Here is a 21,265-nt window from a genome sequence, read left to right on the forward strand (position 1 = left end):
TCATGTGTTTTTTGTTATATTTTATTTACATTCTAAAGAAATACATCAGCATTTGTCCACCATAATGGCAGTCTCTAACATCTGAAGTACATCATCTAGAATATCAGAAATGAGTGGTTGAATGGTAGTTGGATTTGTATGGAATGATTACCATCACAAGCTGAACTGATTAGATTTTGCAAACAAGTCGCAGCAAGGCCAACTATCTGACAGGGTTCTAGAACTGATAGACGTCTTGTTGGCTGCGCCATCGTTTTAATTAAGTCAAGTAAGTGCTTACTCAGAGTTAGTACTGAGGGTCTGTGTTTGTGTGCAGTAGTGTAAGCAATGACTAGTCAACACAAAAGTGCCTCAGTTTCTGGCTAGAGCCCACTATACCTCAGGAAGAGTATGAGAGAGCAAAGTGACTCGGTATAGAATTGTTGATTAGTTAAGTAAAGATTACATTGCACGCGTCAGAGTTTGAGTTTTTCTGATACCCAAGTACTTTGGATTGCAGCATTGGACCTGCTGTGACTTCTGGCTGTTTCCTACTTGTATGTTTTTTAGAGAGTAGGGTCAGACTTCACTGCTTTTGTCCGAGACGGGTGTCAAAGTGTTCCCCAGTGGTTCCTGTCCTCTTTGAAATAGCCGATATTATGAGCCTTGACAGTGCCATCTGGAATGCGGGGACTCTGTAACAGGTGCCAGACACTCAAATATTCAGAAGTCATGCCAAGCCCCTGTGTGCCCCCTCACCAGTAACACCATATTACCATTTCAACCGCCAAGTCGTCCCTATCATATCACTCTGGCGATCCACACACACACACACACACTTGTCTCTCAGACAAGGTCACACAGGACTGGGCAAACTTGTTTGTGTTGTTTACCTGCTGGGAAGATACCATCACACTGCTGTGTCGGAACAGCGGGTCAGCTTTCACTCAATAGATCTGACATTGACCCGTTGGGAGGTTCGAGTGAGAGAAGAAGAATGGTGTATGAGAGGAAGAGAGATGTGATGTGAAAAAAGATAGGGTGAAGATTCATTATTTATGGGGGAGAGAGAAAAAACAAAACAAAACGATGCCATCATGAAACTTAAAGCAACTGCCTATGTACAAACTTGAACAATAAGATTTCGGCTACTTTCCCGCAGTTGTTCTTTTTACAGATTGTGTCCGTAGTGGGAAATATTACTCGCCTGCGTTGGTTCTTGCCTAGAAATTATAACTCGTATCTGCAGAAACAAGAAAGAATTAAGGAAAACATAAGATTCTACACAGGTATGAGAGCGCGCTTACTTAAACAAGACCCTAGATGCATAGCAACACACACACACACACACACACACACACACAAAGTACTGCTCAACCCATTTATTACAGCCGCGGCTTGTACAAATCCGAGGTGCTTTGTTTCATAATGAAATGTCTAGAGGCAACAGCATCATTAGAAGTGCATAAGCCTTTTGGACACCCTCATGCATCATAGATGCACCTCAGAGGCCGGTGTAATTCTACTGCAAGAATTTCTGTACGGGATAAAAACACATATCATGATTATATAGGAATCGTGCTGCTTGAACGTGTAGGAGAGCTAATCTCGCCGACCAGGTGACAGACACAAGGCACAAACGTGAGATATGGCTCAGAGAGAGAGAGAGAAGGGGAGAGACAGGGAGGGATGGAGGGAGAGGGAGAGGGAGGAAGGGAGGGACTGGGGAAAACTAGGGGAAAATACATGTTTAAGTAGGACAAACTCCAAACCCCAAAGCCTTTCTTTGTTTTTTTTTTTTGTCTCTTTATAATTTTCTATCATAGCTCTCTCTCTCTCTTACGTTCAATCCATCGTCCTCCTCGCATCTCTCACTTTTTCTTTCTGTTCCTGCTTAATGGGTTAAGTAGGCTTTTGAGTTTATTAGCTTTGACCTAAATGAGAAGAGACAATCAGCGATGTTAGAGATATGAACAAATTGGAGCAGACTCAGAGGCACGGTGACCCAAATAGCAGATTGTATTAAGGTGCTTTTTCACGATGAACATGAGATTGAAGAAGGTAGTAGATTAGACTATACTGTGGACTATAGTCTGAATATCATCTAATAATTCTTCACATTTTGTAGTGTCATTTGTATAGACATACTGTATGCATGAATACAGTATTAACCTTTACATGCATTATTAAATGATAATGTTCTCAGTATCTGCAGTTCTCAAGCAGGATTTATACCTTTGCATTAAGTCTATGCAGAGATTGCCCTGTGGCGTTGTGAGCGTTTATACTCCTGCGCTGGTCTGTCCGTGTCACTCTGCAATTTCACCACCAACCCACTAGTTGGCAGAAGGGTTTCTTTGCCATTGTGCTGAGGCTCTTCACCACTCTCTGGTGAGGGTTTCTTGGTCTTCTACAAACATTGGCGGATTAAACTAGGTGGATTTTGTTAAATATTTAATTAATATTCTGTCATCACTGCTTCCAGAGGCTAGACATATTTGTATGGAGGTCCATGTCAGGCTACGATACAGGGTACGCCGTAGGGTAAGCGGCTATGTGAGACCTATAGTGTAGATTTTCAGTTATGGATTCTTTCGTCTGGCGATTCATTGATCACCACGCTAATTCCAAAATCTATTTTTTTGAAAAATATATTTTTGTGTTTGCATGCACTTTGAAAATCGTTGCTCCTCTAGAAATATTTACATTTATGGAATTTTGGCTGATGCTCTTATCCAGTGTGACTTCTATTTATCTCATTAAATAGATTTTCAAAAATGCTTTTCTTCTCACCACGGCTATAAAGAGTGCTTATTTGAGACTTCTGTCAGCTTAGAGCAGTCTGGTCATTTTCATCCACCCATTATTAAGATGTTTCCAATTACAATACTGGCACTTAGTGTGTTTGGTTGCTGTTGGTTTTCTTACACCATTACTGTGTGTGTAAACTCTAGTGTAAACTGTAAACCAGTCTGATATTTTGAAAGCTTTGTGACGTGCATGTTATTCTGTAGTCATAAAGGGGTGGACATGGCCAGAAACAATACTCATGTAGGCTGTGGCATTTACACCATACTCGATTGATACTAAGGAGTCCAAAGGGTTAAAAAAAAAAAAAATCCTCTATTTTATGACATCACCACCACTACCACCACCAGCCTGAACCATTGATACAAGGCAGGATGGATCCATGTATTCTTGTTGTTTATGTAAATTATGACCCCACTATCCGAATGTTGCAGCAGAAATCAAGACTCATCAATCAAGCCCATTTGCTTCCAGGTTTAACATGTGCATTTGGAGATGCTCTTTGGCATACCTCGGCTATACCTTTCTATCAGCTCAAACCAGTCTGGCCATTCACCACTAACCTCTGGCATCAGTGAGTCATTTCCCTCCAGATAACTGATGCTCGCTGGAGCATTTTCTCTTCTTCAGATCATTCTCTGTAAATCCTAGAGATGGTTGTGTGTGAAAATCCCAGTAAATCAGCAGTTTCAGAAATATTCAGACCAGCACGTCTGCCACTAACAACCATGTTGTTGTCATGTTCAAAGCCCTTTAAATCACCTTTCTCCCCCATGCTGATCCTTGGTTTAAACTTCAGCAAATTGCCTTTTCTCCTTCCTCCCGCTTCTGCTTTTCCTCCTTCCCAAGTTTCCACCGTGCGCTCCTCCTGCTCTGGCGTAGAGAATGATATTGTACTGGAGCGTTGGCATCGCCACCTCTTTTCATAGAGTGGCAACCAGTTGCAAAGGGATCGAGTTAGACGTATTTCATGAATTTTCTTCAGTTTAAACTTGGTGTCAATTTATATAAAAAAAAATTTGTGTAGCTCACCAATAAAAAAAAAAGCATCCTTGTTTTAATTGCATCGTTAGTTATTAGCCTCTTCACCCATGAGCCCGCCCACCCACCCACTATTCCTAATTGCAGTCATGACATGTGGTCTGTATTTCTAACACAGAGGCAGCGCTATACTTTAACCGTTTAACAAAAGTGACAAGGCTAATTACTGTATCTACTTCATGGCGTGCTCCGCTTGCATTTTGTTTGGTGTGCAAAATGCTAATTTGTTAATAATGTAATTGCTGCGGAAATAGATGATTAAATTAAGCTCAGTTGCTCTGATTAATGTATATTGGGAAAGCACTTTATGTTGATGTCGGGACAGGTAAAAGGCACATATCTCTGTATTCATTTATTTTTTTGCCTGCCCAATGTGTGGTCCTACGGTATATTCAGGCAGGAGAGATAAACCTTATGCGATAGCCGCAGCTAAATAGCATCATCGGAGCAAAACCAATGGCGTGTTCGTTATCTCGTCTCAGATATCAGATAGTGTTTCAGCCTAGCAGTGGTCGAGTTATAAAAAATGAGGAGTGTGTCAAAACAGGAAAACAGCAAAAACGATATTGGTTTCTGTTTTGCAGGCGTGCAGGAGGCATTAATCACCGGTGTCTCAGACAGTGTAAAGCCAGACACTTGTGCTTTCGCCTGCTCTCTTCCTCTGTCTCGAAATATGTGGCATGTCCCGGAGGAGACCTTAGCCTAGATTTCCAAAATAGGTCTTTCTCGCCTCAGGAGAGAACAACATACTATGCCTGAATGTTGGGTAGAGACACGAGGGGGGCACGTGTCTGTATGTGTTTGTATGTGGATAAGCAATATAATGGATTCCCTTAAAGGATAAATAAGTTAATATGTCGACTAATACTTCAGCTTAGTTCGTACTTTTCCTTTCATTGGTGAGCAGGTGGGTTTCCACACAGGGTCTGTAACCCTGTGGAAGAGATTTTAATGACAAAACAGGCATTTTAGTTCTTTAGTTATAACTGTGATTTGAGAGTAGGTTGGTAGAGTCTGCAGTACTGTAAGAGACAACAACAGCCTGCCGAAAACCAACGTATTTCTTTCAGCGAGAAAGACTTTCAGCAAGAAAACACACCTGTTAATCACTTTGAATAACTGCTTCTAAGTCGTTAAACGCCTGTAACGCCTGTGAGCCATTAATTCTTTTATATTTATAATAAATGGTGTTTGGGGAACTGTTGTATAAAAGCAATATTACACTCGAGGTCATGAGTACCAGCATGGCTGTAATGCCATTGGCATTTGCGCGCATCACAGCCATGCTGATATCACAATACAACACACTGCCATTTATGTGTTACTGCATAATTAGTTACACTGTCGCTCGCCAGCATAGGCGAAAGTAGCTCCATAATGCTGAAAAAGAGAAGGAAAAGCAGCTGCCTACCAAACCTGCACAAAAAAAAAAAAACAGTCACTTAAGCACACTTTCAGCACAAAAACGCTGGTCGTGCTGGTTCATGACTCGCCGCTTTGTTCACGGCTAACAAAGCTAGCTAAATTACTTCTAAAATCCCCTGATCCAGGACACTACTTGCTGTGCAAAGCGAGGCATTATGCACCCAACTTAGCGCACTAGCTTTGCATTTAATGCCTTTTGGGATACAACCCCCAAACCCTTACAGTAAGCTGATGTTCTAAAGTGGAATAAGTAGAAATATACAGAGCAACACATGAGATTTACAGGACTGTCCACCACCTCCATGGTTTATTCTCTTCACCTTTTGGATCCGCCCTCATGACTACGATGGCAACACAGCCGTGCTGATATTTAGAACAACATCACTGCAAACAAGAAGCTGTTCTCAAATAAAATTATTTATATCCATGCACCCATGCACACTGGCAGAAGACATGCATTTCGCAGTGCTCTCAGCACTTACTGTAACACAAATGTGAGATGGTTACAGCACTCCCGTTCTATAAACGTCTGATTTTGTATGTAATGCTTACCCCAACACAATTTGGTTAAAGCAAACCTCAGACCACCTTTTTTTGTCTGTACGCTCAAACTGGAGATCCATCTGACTTTCCAAAAATGACAAAAAATGAGAGTTCCTTTAACAAGGTGAGTTTTATGTTAAAAGTATGCCGTGAAAGCCTACTTGTCAGACCTGCTCTTTTGCACAACAAGCAACTCTTCTATTTTCTTTTTCACCCAAAAACATGATATTTTTGAAAATAGACCTACTGTACTGGATATTTTTTGCTGCTCCCTCAACATCCCGAGCGTGCCAAGCTTAACTAAAAAGCAAAAATCCTGGCTTTAGTTTTTAGTTAAAGGGTCTGCTCTGGTGCACGGTTGTACTTATTGTACCAGTGTCCTTGCTGAGGACATTAGACTTTTTTAGAAAAAAATCTTTATACCTGAAGGGTTGCTTAGAACCTTTTTTGAAGAAGAAACCCTTTTTTGTAGGGATTCAACACAGGATGTCAAAAGGTTCCCTTGAGGGACAAACCAAAGGACCAGCAAGTGACAGTTTGGTTCTGAGAATAAATAAGAAACATCTTGCTTTTGGGGGGAAATTTTTATCATCAAGACTTTGAACAACTGCACATGATCCTTTTAAAACTTAATTACTCAGTATGGCTTAGAACCAAAAAAAAAAAAACAACCAAAAAAACGAGTTTGACGGAGGGACTGGTGGACTAAAAGGACATACAAAGCAGATTCCTAAGTAGCTATGCTCTCTCTCTCTCTCTCTCTCTCTCCCTCTCTCTCTCTCTCTCTCTGTTTCTCTCTCTCTCTCTCTCTCTCTCTCTCTCTCTCGCTCTCTCTGTGTGTTTGTCCCTCAGAGAGATAATGGCAGTAATTGGACGGACTTGCAGGCTCTCCTTGTGTTTCTCACAGATAAAGAGTGCTGTGTGATTCCCTGGTGCTCGGCTACACGCTCTCTCCATTTGGAATTAAATGCTTTTCGCACAATGAGAGGCACGTGGCCAGCCAGCGGCTCTGTCTCAAGGCTCCGGGTTCCAGCTCTGGCAATGAAATAGCTGTGTAAATCCTTTCTGCTCTGGCTTACACCGCAACACTCCTCCAAACTGCTGGAAGAAGCTCTAAATCTCGGTGCACTGTCCAGGATTTGTGAGGACTTTCGTTTTGCGTTACAGCTCCCTCCTACGTACTGTATATCTATATTTTGTGTTTGGGATTTAACTTTTGTAAAACAAAATGTGATCTATCATTTTGATTACTTTGCCTTGAACGAATTGCTTGGATCGTTTCCAGGAACGTTCAGCAATATTGCCAAATCAAACAAATGGGGAAAAAAAAAAACCCATCTTGATCGTGATTAAATGAGTCAGTTTGGAACTGGTTGGCTAATGGTGTAGCTCTTTGCTCATCATCAGAGTGGTGTAGTGCTGCGAGGCAGGATGCCGCTGTCCCTGAGCTTTCCTCATATTCTACTTGGTGTGTAGCAAAGCTTTTGATCTATCATTTTACAGAACCGCCACAGTGCCAGTGAGACCAATTAGCACATGAAAGGTGATGCCCACTGCCCAAGTGCTACCATGAGTGTGGGTGTCGGGGCTTAGTGGAGGTGTGTCTGAAAGAGTTTTTGGCTCCACATTCTAGTGCATTAATTATGGTTTAGAAAGTTAAGCATGAAGCAGTTAGTGAACCCAATGACTTTAAGCATGGAGCAAAACCTGTACAAAGGATTATGTACAGTAGTCTAATTATGATTATGCATAGTCTTAGTTTAAGCATATATACCATGTAGGGTTACCAATTTTTACATGCAAAAACACTTGATAAAATCGACTGACAAAAAAACTGACTATCCTGTAAAGACCTGCTTTCTTTAGGCTTGGGATAAGTTTGATAGAAAGGCCCCTTTTACAGTAAATTACATACATTAAAATATACAGATGTATGCTGGATGTACTGTAACAGGATGCATACCTTCCAAAAAGTTCAACTTCTGCCACATCAGTCCACAAACTGTTTGCCCAAAAGTCTTATGGATATTTTTGGCAAATGTAAGATGAGCCTTTGTGTTCTTTTGGTCTGCAGTGGCTTTCAGGTTCACCACTGTTCCAGGTTTTCTCCATTTGTGAGTATGGCTTTCACTGTGGTTCACTGGATTCCCAAAGCCTTAGAACTGGCTTTTTAACCCTTTCCCGAATAATGCATACCAATTTTGTTGTTTCTCATCTGTCCTTCAATTTTTTTAGATTGTGTTGCTTTTAGAGTTCTTTTTCAGACAGGTTCTGATTTCTTGATACAACAGGTCTGGCAGTAATCACTTTTTCATGAAACTGTACCCACAAAGGTGAAACAGTGGCTCATGGTGACTGATGTGGTTCTACAATTTTGTTAGGTAGAAAAAGAGGAACCCATAATAGTACCTTACCAGTTCACTATCAATTCAATCATAGGGTTCCTAAGAGTTCAAAAGTCAACATTTATTTCTGTTTTCCAATCATCTGGAATCAAGCCTTTAGTTTCAGCATGTTTGCCGGTTTTGATCCAAGTCATTGTGATCTAAATATCATTGGTCTAGCATACATTACTAAAAAGCAGTCATCATATTGATATATCTTTAGAGGTCCTTTAAGTGTTTTCATGTGTTGTGTGTGCGCAGCCACTGCAGGGAGAGCTCGAGATGCAGCGTCGAGGCTAGAGGCAGCAGCCGAGTGAGCGTGAGGCAGTGGGGAAGCCCCTCTGGATGAGCCAGCCACAGGCACCCAGCCGCACAGTACAGGAATAACCACTTAATATGTCAACAGAGGCCGAGCTCCAGCCTGCTGCCAGACCCAGCGTCAAAAAGGATTCCAAGAGGAGAGGTAGGAAGCTGGCAGATATACAGCAGGTGTACACTAATACACTCATTGTGTGTGTGTGTAACATGAGTAGTCACTGAACAAGCTTACAATGTTTTTTTTTTTTTTCCCCATTTATGAAATGTGAGATGCAGATGTAAGCACGGTGTTGCTGGTTGTTCAGTTCTGTCTTTCGACAATGTTAAATCGTATCACCTACTGTACAGTGGGGATGGAACTCACCAGGGATCACCCGATATGACGTTATCACAATACCTGGGTGGCGATTCCATTTGTTTTGCGATTTTGACAGCATCACAAATTTTTTAAATATCCCAATATGACAGCCATAATTAAACAGAGGATGAATAAATTATAGTATAAATACTACTGTATACTATGTCAGACATGGTTAAGGTGATTCTGCATTGAAAATTGTGTATATTGTATATATTTTAGTGGTTTTTGAATTGGTAATAATGGATTTTTATTTTTTTAAACAGCGGTGAAAAAAATGGTGGTGATATGGTGATGATAGTTGGACTATTTAATAGAGACATAGAATGATTAGTAAATTAATTAGATTATTAAATAGTCCAACAATTATTGTACACGTCTAAATGATACTGAATATACAGTATAAATATTTGGATGTTTTACTGTGCAGATCAATAAAGTTTATTTTACATATACTGTAAAGGTGTCTGGCAGTAAAACAGTTTAAGGAGCCTGAATATATTGATAACTAATATATATGCTTGTAGTTTTTATGCATATTAGCTACAGTTACTGTATAGGGACAATGTACTAGATTGAAATCTTTCCGATTAAAGATTCCAACTTCCATTCACCCTAACGCTTTTACATGCTCAAAGAGTTTCTCCGATTTATCAAAATATTTTTTGATAAATTCTGCCTTCTGCATTATGATTGGTTCACAAGAATTCAGTATTATCTGATTGGTTAGATACTGGGGAGCCCATGAACTACTGTGTTGATTGGCTCTATAAAGTGTAATGGTGCTCACCATGGATTGCTGAAGTCTCAAAGCCTCAGAAATGATTTTGTAACCCTTTCCAGATTATTACAGTATATGTCAGTTACTTCTTGAATTTCTTTTGTTGCTTTTTAGATCTTTTAGCGTGCTTCACTTTGTCAGCCAGGTTCTATTTAAGTGATTTCTTGATTCAACAGGTCTGGCAGTAATCAGGCCTGGGTGTGGCAAGTGAAATTTAACTCAGCTTTCCAAAAATCACAGTTCATTCATGTTTTATCAAAGGGCATCTTTTATTAAGGAGCAACTTTTTTATACATAGGGCCAGGTAGGTTTCGACAGCATTTTGTACCCTTAATAAATAAAATAATTACTTAAAAACGGATTTTTAATAAAAAATAAGTTTTTCATGGCACTGTATCTATAATATACGCTTGATTGGAATTTGAAAATTGGACTGATCTTGCATTACCTGCAGTACTGTATGTCATTCCAAACATTTATCATTCCAGTATATTGTTAATACATTCATATCATTAAGATTGCATTTTGGGTTGCAGTATTTTGGCTAAAAAAGTAACTAACTCTGCTGCTTGAATTCACCACACCCTGCCATTTGGTGCTCTCCAAAGTTCATTTTAAGCTCAGCATGGATTGAAGGAGCGAGTTGTTTGTTTGGACCGTAACACAGCTATTTGGAGCAGAAATGCAATCTCGTATGTGGCACGAGGACAAATGGCATGGAACTGTACGGCTATGACAGTCCTGTTCCTGTGGCTTTATATTCCTGCTGACTCGGAGGAGCTCAAGCCATCTCTGGCCTTATTTCTGGAAGTCACACTGGGGCCTCCCATGAGAACAAACACTTCAGTTGGAATGTAGTGTGTGTGTGTGTGTTTGTTTGTTCAATTTGGCCTGCTGGGCCAAAATCCCCTAATGACTACTGAAAAGCATTTCTGTGTCTCGTCAGTGCCAGAGTACTGAGCGCTGTCTCAGTGTGATGTAACCATGCGCTAGATCATTGGAGTCGGACAGAAACCCTCCCCAGGTCATATGAGGACTGTAACACAATAAACACAATAAACCAGCCTAAGAACGAAAGATAGTAAATAAATGAACGATTAATTAACCTATATGTAATGTAGCACAGTTGTCTTGTTTCCGAAGTCTAAATGTAGTACTTCAAGCTACATGAAGCCAGTTCTACATATACTGGAGAAAACCGCACATTATGTTAGAATACTTGTTTTCTTTTAATGGATGGTTTTCACCTTGACCTTACTTTCTACAAAAGTCTATTATAGAAAAGACAACCACTCTACTAAGCGACATTAACCTCTCAGTGTGGTTTAAGCCAAGCGTGAAGCAAAATGTGAATCTGTTTTTCCTCCCAAGACAACAATGCCCTCTCTCTTGTATTAATGCGTTATTCATTTTTCTAGATTTTATTTGGGGGATTTCAGTTAGTCATAAATCACACTGAAGGCCAGCACAATACGTTTCTGAATCATTTTTAGACCCGGGTCCTACTTCAACCAGCGTCTTGGCCTTGTTCAGCGTGAGCCCGCATGTGCATTACACTGCAACACATGGCATGTGGGCTGTTAGTACTGTATGCTATGGATTTAGTGTGAAATCTGGAGGTTTTTGATACTGTGAGCTATGGATAGGATGATCGTGGATTATATTTGATGAACGGTTGATTTCTTGTTCATTTGATTAGGAAAAATGGTTGTTGATTCGAATCGTTAAGAATTCCTAAAACACTCCATGTTGTCTTTTCTGAGCAGCTGGGCGACTGCTGTGTAGTGGAGATGCACGTTCGTGTTATGCCAATGTTCTGTGCATGCTCACAACATGGATGTGTGCATCTAACCAGAGTTAACGATATGGTTTACTGAGAAGGAAAAGAGTTTGTGATTGTTGTATGTTGTTGTGAATATGCCATAACTTTGAACAAGACATCAACTCGATTTTGAATTAAACTGTATGGATTATGGCACAGTTATCTAGTTTACAAAGTCTAAATGTAGCACATCAAGTTAAATGAAGCTTGTTCCACAGAAAACTGTTGGAATACTTCTTTTACTGCAAATGCCTCATACGTCTAGTGTTCATGTTATGTGTAATACAGTATTGTGCTCCTGTCCGTGGGGATGCACTTACTGGTCGGTATCCAGATTAGGAAAATGTATAATGACGGTTAAACCGGTTATCAATCGGTTTACTCCAACTCATAATTGATTATGGAATGGTTACCGACTCCCATTACTGCTGTAAGCACATTCCTTTTTTTTTGGTGTGTGTTAGCAGACCGTATTTATCCCACAAGCCTTGGGTTTAACGCGTGTGCCCCAGGGCGTGCTCTTGTCTCATGCAGTAACCAGCTGTGTGGCAGAGCCCTCTTCTGATGTGCCACCTGTCCCTCATTGGACACCCACTGCTCCAGGAAACTCCAGTTCCTTTCCAGGACTCTCAAGGTCAGACTGCAACTATAGCCCAATTTCACAAATATGTGCACACTTTCCACTCTTTATGTTAAAAAGCACTCCAACTGGAGAGCCGTGTGCTGCATTTATGATTGGGTGGGGTCAGCATTCCAGGGCAAACATACTTCAGATTAAATGATGCTGCTTGAACAACATAAAGCTGAAAATTATTCAATGTAAAAAAAAAAAAAAGTGTTGTTTTTTTTAATATAATGAACATATTCCCGCCCACTCTGTGCAGTGCTTTCAGATGCTTTGAGCATAACACAGTAAAATAAGAATGTGGGTCATGTTTGTTGTGATGATTTTTAGGTCAGTAAACATGTTTTTGTATCAAACACCAATGCAAGAAGACACGTAATACGAGGAACAATAAATGGACGAACCATAAGCAATATAAAACGATATATACATGTAAAACCTTTACTGCATTTACCTTATCTTAATGTATTTACTGGATATTTGGAGGATGTTTCTCATCATGCATCAGATAACAACTTATTTCATACCGATTTTTTTCATGATGGACAGATTATTGCAGAGGCCTTAAGTTTAATTCCAGTAGGTTTTTCTTTCTTTTCTTTTTTTTTTTTTCCCCGAAAGGTCATTCAAAGTCAGCTTTTATTTCATGGAGGAATTTTTCCCCAATGGGACAATTTATTCCATAAAGTCACTTTCCATCAGAATGATGATCAATCAAGGCAGACTAGATGGAGACGGGTATATCCTGGTGCTCAGATGCTCTTAGACTATCAGCACTGGCATCGATTTTAACTTGATCTTGAATGCTCTTGGTCGCTTGATCATTTCAATAACATCTTCCAGACGTCTTAGAACATTCTGTGAATTCTTTTCCCCTGTTTGATCACCTAATATTATCAGAGCTGCATGATATTTATTCCAATCTATTGCACATCACCTTTGCACACACAGATTTTCTGATGGATTTAAAGCTGGCACTTTTCTTTCACTTTACATGGAGTGAGTCATGTTGGCCTGAACTGAACTGTGGGTCTGTTGTGTTAGTTTGCCCATGTGTTGTTTTTTTTTTTTTTTTTTGCCAGGAAGTCACAAAAACAACAAAGCAGGCATTAAATCAATTTAAAAAGTATTGATAAAAAATATATAATAAATTCATAGGGCAGGCACACTTACCATCATAAAACCATTCCAGTCTCGACTTTTGAACTTTCACTTGGCACACAGTAAAATCCCAGTGTTCAGTTAACACTTTTAGAGTTTAATGTATGGCCTACTGTATCTGAACTCTGTGTTGCTTTAGTTTATCACTTGGGATTTTGTTATGTAGGGTAATTTATAATAATTACGTTAATAAATACTGTGTATCATGCATTTACAGTAAGTTACCGGCAAAATTCCTCCAGCAAGTATGTCACAATTATGCATATTTACAGTTAAATGCATTATAATTGAATGCTGTATATAGAAATATAAAGGCTCTACTGAAAATAATGCAGAAGTGGGTTTGGATTTATTTTCTATATTTTACATCAATTTCTGAGATTTCAAAACTAACTGTGAAATAATATGCATGAAATTATATAATTAAGTAACAACAAGAACGGTATTATCAAGTGCATTTGCAAAACGTAAATTCTTTGAAGAAACTAGCTCTTATGAAGACCATCCCAGGAAAGCAAGACCTTAATTAGTTGGATAAAACTTACCAATTAACATCACGTCAGATTATATATCAGTCATTATAAAGCTTTTTCAGAGCATAAGTATCAAATACATCTCAATATCAACTGTTTAACGGAGAGTATTGTATATTTTGGATGCATGCTGTAACATATATAATATCTTTTATGAATAAGATGTATAGATGAGTTGTAGGTTATATATATTTAAATAAAAAAAAATATATATTTGACCAGATTCGAGATATTTTTACATAATATTTTTTTACACAATATGTGTAATGTGCTTTCACATTTAACCACTTACCATCCAACTCAACATCCACCTCCTGCTCCATCCATCTCTAAGGAAACATCAATCATCCATGACAGCAGCGGTTGTTGCTAATGACTCTGACCTGCATCACTATTCCCATGGAAACCCACCCGGTCTGAACCGCGTTGTAATAACAGCTGCCTGTATTCCCATGGTAACCATTATATTACAACCTGTCTCAACCTTTTAGCTCTAACAGCAAAGTAACCTTACTGCTACTAATGACCTGTTTACATCAGTGGCTCCGTGCTTCAATATGCTCTGTGACATGTAATTAATGAGCCTCTCTCATTTATAGAACTGAAATTACAGTCATACCCAGGCTTTAATTTTATGCAATAGTGCCACATAGTGTGACTAAATTACCCAGCATGCACGACGTACCGTATGCACTCATTTAGAGGCCCATACGTCTCACTGAGGGCTTCTTACTACAGTATATCTGTGAGTTAGTTTCCACATTGGCTACATTTCCATTTGGCTACTGAGCACAGCTGACTCACTGTCTAAACACATGAGCACAAGTGAGATGGATATACACACACACACACACACACACACAGACGCGGAAAGGCTTAGCTTTCAAAAATGCCGAGAAATTAATTGAGGTTTAATGAATGAGCATTTTATGTGCATTCAGATCCCTGAGGTCTGTTCAAGGGGGCTAATAATAATAGAAAAAACAGAAACACACTGTGAGCCTGCTCTGCTCTTGGGGCTGGGTTTAATGAATATGAATGTCAATGATGCACATTGTAATGTTGAGGAGGTGAATGCAGCCAGGGACGGTGAAGAGAGATGTGGAATGACTAATAAACAAAGAGTAATGAAAACTTCTGTTTCCTTTACTGTTTGTCCTTTTTCTGATTTTAGAAGGGGACATGGGTTGTTTATTTCCTCACATGTTTAAACCATAAAATGTTGGACAGTTCTCCTTCCTATAATTATTGCGCCATGTTTGATTTATCATGAGTTCTTGCATTGTTCCTGCATGTTAAGCGTTGTCATGCATAATGTATTATGCTTCATTTATATGAAGTAAAAACAGGCATGGTAACCAGACACACGGTGGCATACTAGCCTCACACCTTCAGGGTCGAGGGTTCAATTCCCACCTCGGATCTGTGTTTGCATGTTTTTGTTTTTTTTTTGTCCTTGGTGGTTTTCCTTCAGGCACTCTGGATTCCTCCAACAGTTCAAAGACATGCAGATTAGGCTAATTGGTGTTTTCAATTTCTCCTTAGTGTGTGTGAGTTGTGCTCGCGTGCCCAGCGACGGATTGGCACCCCGTCTATGGTATACTGTGCTCCAAGTCCCCTGTGACAGTTAGAGTGATGCCCTTAAAAGGTTAAAACTTGTGCTAGGAAGAAACACATTTCTTATTTATTTATTTATTTATTTTAAATTTACAGTTTATAGTAGAGAATATCAAAATTCTTTCACCATTACACATCGAATATAAGCATACACACAAGCATCTTCCATCTTCAGTGTGCACACATTATAATGCATGTCAAGCCTCTGTGCAGGCCTGGAGTTAGAGTTTATGCATAACTACATGCATCTGTGCACACAGCTGTGTACACATCTGCATACCTGTGGTGTATCTAGAGGATTAAAAGCTGTATCCACGAGGCACTAGGTACCAGATTTTCCGTTTCATGACAGCTCTTCTCCTTTTCTTCTCATCTTGTGTGAGCATTTTTAGTTTATTAGCTGATAATATATATATATATATGCATATGTGCATCCCCGCTTTTTTAAAAAAAAAGGACTAAAACCATCCCCTTTGTAAAACCCCCACCTCCTTACCACCCCCTTTAGATTATTAATGCTGTGTGTTATGTAAAATTTGTCCTGAAAATGACATATTCAAACTCTCTACCTATGATCATCTATGAGCTATAAATAACCGCGATCAGCCAATCAGAGGCTCACGCACGTTTCGCACAGTTCTCATTTTCGCAACGGCCGAGAGAACAGTTCAAGCACAGCTTTTGAGGTATTTCAAAGAGAAGAGAACTAAAGGTATGATACATGCGCACAAATCCTCTCAGCGGAGACACGATGAAAACGAAGGATTCAGTTTAATACGGGAGTTTTTGAAATGAAATGACTGACAGCTTTAATGATTAAAAAAGACGAGTTCTTCACATGATTTGTGTACGTAATTTCATTCTCAACTTAAAGAAGAGGTTTGGTTTTTTTATTAGACTTTGTGGCTTCACCTACATGCTTGAGTTCAAAAGGGTTAAAAATAGATTTTAAAATGCTGTAATAGTAATTTGATTATATTTTGTTAATAAAACTGTTTTTAAAAATGTGACATATTTTTGACAAAAAAAAAAACAATTTGTCTACAATCAGACAGATGATTCACTTTGTGGGTTGCTACAGATGTTTCACTGTAGAAACACCTGAAAGAGAAACTGGTCGATTCTATTTCCACAAATGTGTTGTACTTTACCTTGCTAAAACAATTCTGAAGCCAGATGTGCTTGTGTATGATTATATTCTCATTTGTAGTCTGGATAGAGCAGATAGACATCCCCTCTCTGTTTAGGTTCATTTGGTTCATTCCAAAAGGAGAGTGCTCTGTAATATGGGTTAGTAGTCGCTTATCAGTGCGGCTTTAGGAGTCAAGCAGAGATATTACGAGCTGATTCACTGCTGTGCTGGTGGGAACTGCAGCGTGAGGTGTGAATCTCAGTATACGACCTGGCAATAATATGACTAATAAATGTGTAAATCACTAATAGCTTTAGATTTCCTATTTGTAAAGTCTCTTTAGCGTCATCGTTTAACTTATAATTGATTAACATTAGTGTTAACATTAGCTTGTTGTCGTTTGCTATCAAGTTATTTTATTTGTCAAAAAAAATAACATTAAAGTAAAATATAGCCGGAAAAATACTAGATTTATATATTGAAATCGAAACACAAATACACATAATTCTGTGTACATTTAATCGTATAATGTTGTATATAAATTAGTATGAGCAACTTTGATTTTAGATAACAATCCTATGAGAGGCAAATATACCATGTTCACGTTATGACTGTTTAAAGGCAGATATTTTATCAGAATTGAGTTAGTTTTGTAAATGGTTATAGAAGTCAAGTCTTCTCGACTTTTGAATTCATGACTTTTTGCCCCTGCACATACATAGGGACATTTTATACGTACATTTAAAGCAGCGTTAGCAACAGCTGCTAAATAAGCTAAAGCAAGGTATCTAGCTGTAAGTAAGTACAGTTACATTTAGGCATTTGGCAGACGCTCTTATCCAGAGCGACTTAAAAAAATAAAAGCTGAATGACTGATTCTTGTCCTCTGAAGCAAAATCCCCAAAATATTTTTTTTGATAAAATCTCATACATATGAATGTGAACCATTATGACATACAAATCTGATCCGACCAAATCCACCAATCCTGAAATAGCTCTGTCTATAGTTGAACATCAGCACAGACAAACCTGTCAACCTGGGCCTTGACAAAGAAATCTTCATGCATCGTTTTATGCATAGGCGACTTGTTGACCTTAAAATCACTATAGGAAATTCATGTGTTAATAAACTACACCGTACTTGTTTAAACATTTAAACCATTTTGGTGGGTATATCATAAAACTTTGGGGGTCTGTTTACCTCCTCTGTGTATTTAGTATTTTTGATTTATGTGAATTTTACATGGATGATGGCGACGTTTAGGAAAGCTCTATCTCCACAATTATTCATAACATAACGCACTTGATAGTAGAAGAAAGCGAGAGAGAGACAATGTGCTGTGTGTGTGTGTGTGTGTGCATGGATGTTTTATATGAATAGGATTGTGTTACCAGTAATCACACTGATATTGTTTAGACGGAGGTACCGTAATCAGCAGAACGGAAGGATTAATTGATTTATTTCACATCTGCCCTTTTCCCTGTGTACTCCGCCTTTCAGAATCAGCAAGCAGCACTTTATTAAGCCATGAGCTTAATCATTAAGCTCCCTATTTATCTTTCTTCATCACGATCTTCCATTTCCTTCCTTTTTTGTAATCTTCTTTCATACATCTCATTCAAAGGGCTGCGAGTGGCAGCTTTAGATTTGTACTTTTGGATGGAAACTGCAGCTTTTTGTTGACGGTTGCTTTGTGTCAAGTGTAGTATGGCTCTGCACGGAACAGACGAATAACCGAAGAGCATCTGGTTTGATGGAGATAGCAAGTATGAGAGTCAGAGACAGAGCAAAAATGTGAAGGTGTTGCGTTCAAGGTGGCACACCTGCTTTACAGTAGCACTGGCGTGCCATAGTGGGACTGGAACCAGAATAAGATTCAGTGATACGATATCCAAGCCAGCGATAAGTCCTGACACGATAAACCCTCCCTGCCTCCTTTCTATCCTCGTCTAGTGCTCAAATCTGAAATCTGTTTTGGCAGCTGAATTTCACACTAGTGGCACAGGACCCCAGCAGTGATCCAGAGACCTCCACTGCTGATTGGATAATTAGTAAGAAGACTGAATGGGGTTTGAAGGATTTGGCTCGTTTATAGAGTGGGGCAGAGTGCAGTCCAAAAGCTACTTAATCAGTTCTCAAAACAATCCTCTTAAACCTTTGAAAGTCTTTACCCTAGCCGTGTTTGCATCATTAAACCCAAAGCCAGTCAGCCAGAGTAGGAGGTTTTCAACAAGTGGATCATGATAGCTTTCCAACTGAGTTTGATTAGTTGCCAAGGAAGTGAAGGGAAAAAAAAAGTAGTCATTTATCACTTCTTCATAGACACTTGCAAACACTAGTGGTGGAAACTGGTATTTATAACGCATTATGGATGCATTTGTATCATCTAAACTGCATTCCTTAGCATGAGCTTACGTTCACATTCTGATAAAAAAAAAAATCGATCGGATATGTATCTTGGTTATGTAACTAATGTGAAGATTGGAATGCATGTGAAGTTTTGCCTCTGCACATGTACAGTATAGGCCAATCGCTGTCATCAGTCAGCACAGGGATTTCATAGCCGTGCTAGCAACAGCTGCTAAAATCAAATGAGTTTCTACACAAATAGGACGTATTTTAACCCACACATACACGTACAAATATATATATATATATAGCGACCACCTGGATTTAACAGAACAAATAACCATGCATTGGATAATTACTGCAGTGACTGCTAGGGTTCATCTGGCAAGAAGTTATTTAACCTTAACTGATACAGTGAGTTCCTTCACATTTCTTAAATGGCCATATCAGGAGACATATCCTGTGCTCATGAAAAAGATGTTACTCTGTTTCAAAAGGGTTAAATTATTGATCTGCAAAAGGTGGCTAATGCCTACCGTACAAGCCTGCGGAGGCGGTGTTAGACTGTACTATGGGGTTACTTCTGTTGGTCAGGTTTAGCTTCGGCCATGCTATGCGTTTAAAATAAAATGAGGTCAGATGATGACCTGAATGTACTGAATGACCAGGTTTTTTTCTTCCCTGCCGGCACAGACATATTCCGAGATGACTATTCCAGGATTCATCAGGCTTAAATTATAAAAAGAGTGTTTTAGGGAGGATGAGACATGATTTTCACACATGTACAGACCTTAAAGCTCTTTGAGAATCTTTGCGATGTGCTGGAGAAGACTTTACAAGCTCTTGGAGAGTAGCTAATGTGATTCAGGATGTAAATAAATGTGACATTGCATAAGCGATGTGTGCCATAATAAGGGCAGAATGAAATATTAGAGTGTGACTTTTTGGCTGGCTTTATCAGTTACATTTCATTTTCACAATAAGATTTCGCCTTTTAAGTTGTTATCCATTTATACTGCCTCTTTTGTATAATGTCAGTAAATTGATACTTTACTTAAAGCTTGCGTTAATATGGCATAATAAAAAAAAGTGCTTTTTTCTGCTTTTTCTTATAAAGAATGGAGTGGAGTACGCCTGAGAAAAAACGAATGAGGATTTGTGTATACTGAAGTTAAAAACTTTTATATAGCTATAAATGTATGTATATACTGAATCCATAGGAAATCTTAGCAATCACCAAAAGACCGTTATCATATTGTTTCCCTCCTACGCTTTCGGCTTCTCTGTAATTGAACCAAACAGCATGTTTGCCACTGAGGTCATTCCTGCCCCTCATGTCTCCCTGTAATTAAAATGGCATTTAATTTATGTGCTGTCAACTCTCTGATTACACACTGTGGCCAAGGAGCGCAAGAAACAATTTCATTTTATGTTTTTTATCTCATTTCATAACCTTCATGTTTACTTTAATTGATGCAGACTGTCCGGTGTGACCCTTCTTAAACGATGGCCTTCCAGACGATGTAATTAAAATTCTAAAACAGCGGGAGCAACGGGTATTTCTGAGCTCTTTTCACACTTTGTGCTTTATCTGTGTAAGGGCAACTTGAAAGCTTAGATTTAAAGACCTGAGTGTGTTCACGGTATGTTGGGGTCATTAGATCAGATTGCTAAAAGTGATGTTTCGTCTTTTTTTTTTCTGTGTTGAAAGCATAGAAGACAAGTTAGTTTAATATTGAAATGAGATTGTGAAAGGAAACCTTAGCCCTTACGATCTTAAGCTGTTTGACCTAAGTGATGGAAATAAATAGTATGAAGTGAAATCCCATAACCTGAACATAACCTGAACATGAATTTGTTTTTCTTGATGGAAAAAAAAAAAGGTCTGAGTATATTATTACATATTTTGAACATGAACCAGTTTTAATGCATTGGCAGGCAGCATGGTGGCATGTTGTTTAGCACTGTGGCTTCGCGTCTCCATGGTTTAATTCCCACCTTCAGGTGGTTGTGCATGGAGGTTGTACAGTATGTTCTCCCTGTGGGTTCTCTCAGGGTACTGTAGTTTCCTCCTACAGACAGTCCAAAAACATGCAGATTTGGCTAAACTGCGTTTCCGTAGAGTGAGTAAATATGTGCATGTGTGCTTGTACCTGCGATGGATTGATACCCCATCCAAGGTGCCCCAAGTCCCCTAGACTCCAGGCCTCCTGCCACTCTGCACATTATAGAGCATTATAGAGAATGAGTGAGAGTGAGTTTACACTGATGATGGATTCCCATCCACAATTGTTTAGGACTGTCTCCACGGACCTCCACGGTGTGTATGTTCGCCTTGGGTCGTGTGTTTCCTGGTATAGGCTCCAGGCCCCTTGTGTCCCTACACGG

The 21,265-nt window shown here is 39.2% G+C and overlaps 1 protein-coding gene across 9 annotated transcripts in view; it reads left to right on the plus strand.

Moving 5' to 3' along the window:
- dab1a (DAB adaptor protein 1a) overlaps positions 1-21,265 on the plus strand; it is a 409,818-nt gene that overhangs the window by 280,103 nt on the left and 108,450 nt on the right. For all 9 annotated transcript variants that reach the window (XM_053488880.1, XM_053488879.1, XM_053488881.1 and 6 more), the window contains exon 2: positions 8,442-8,643. In XM_053488880.1, coding sequence (XP_053344855.1) covers positions 8,577-8,643 — 67 coding nt within the window. In that variant the 5' untranslated portion in view covers positions 8,442-8,576. The remainder of the gene's footprint in view (positions 1-8,441; positions 8,644-21,265) is intronic.

The sequence above is a fragment of the Clarias gariepinus genome, chromosome 27 (assembly GCF_024256425.1).
Source record: "Clarias gariepinus isolate MV-2021 ecotype Netherlands chromosome 27, CGAR_prim_01v2, whole genome shotgun sequence".
Taxonomy (NCBI): domain Eukaryota; kingdom Metazoa; phylum Chordata; class Actinopteri; order Siluriformes; family Clariidae; genus Clarias; species Clarias gariepinus.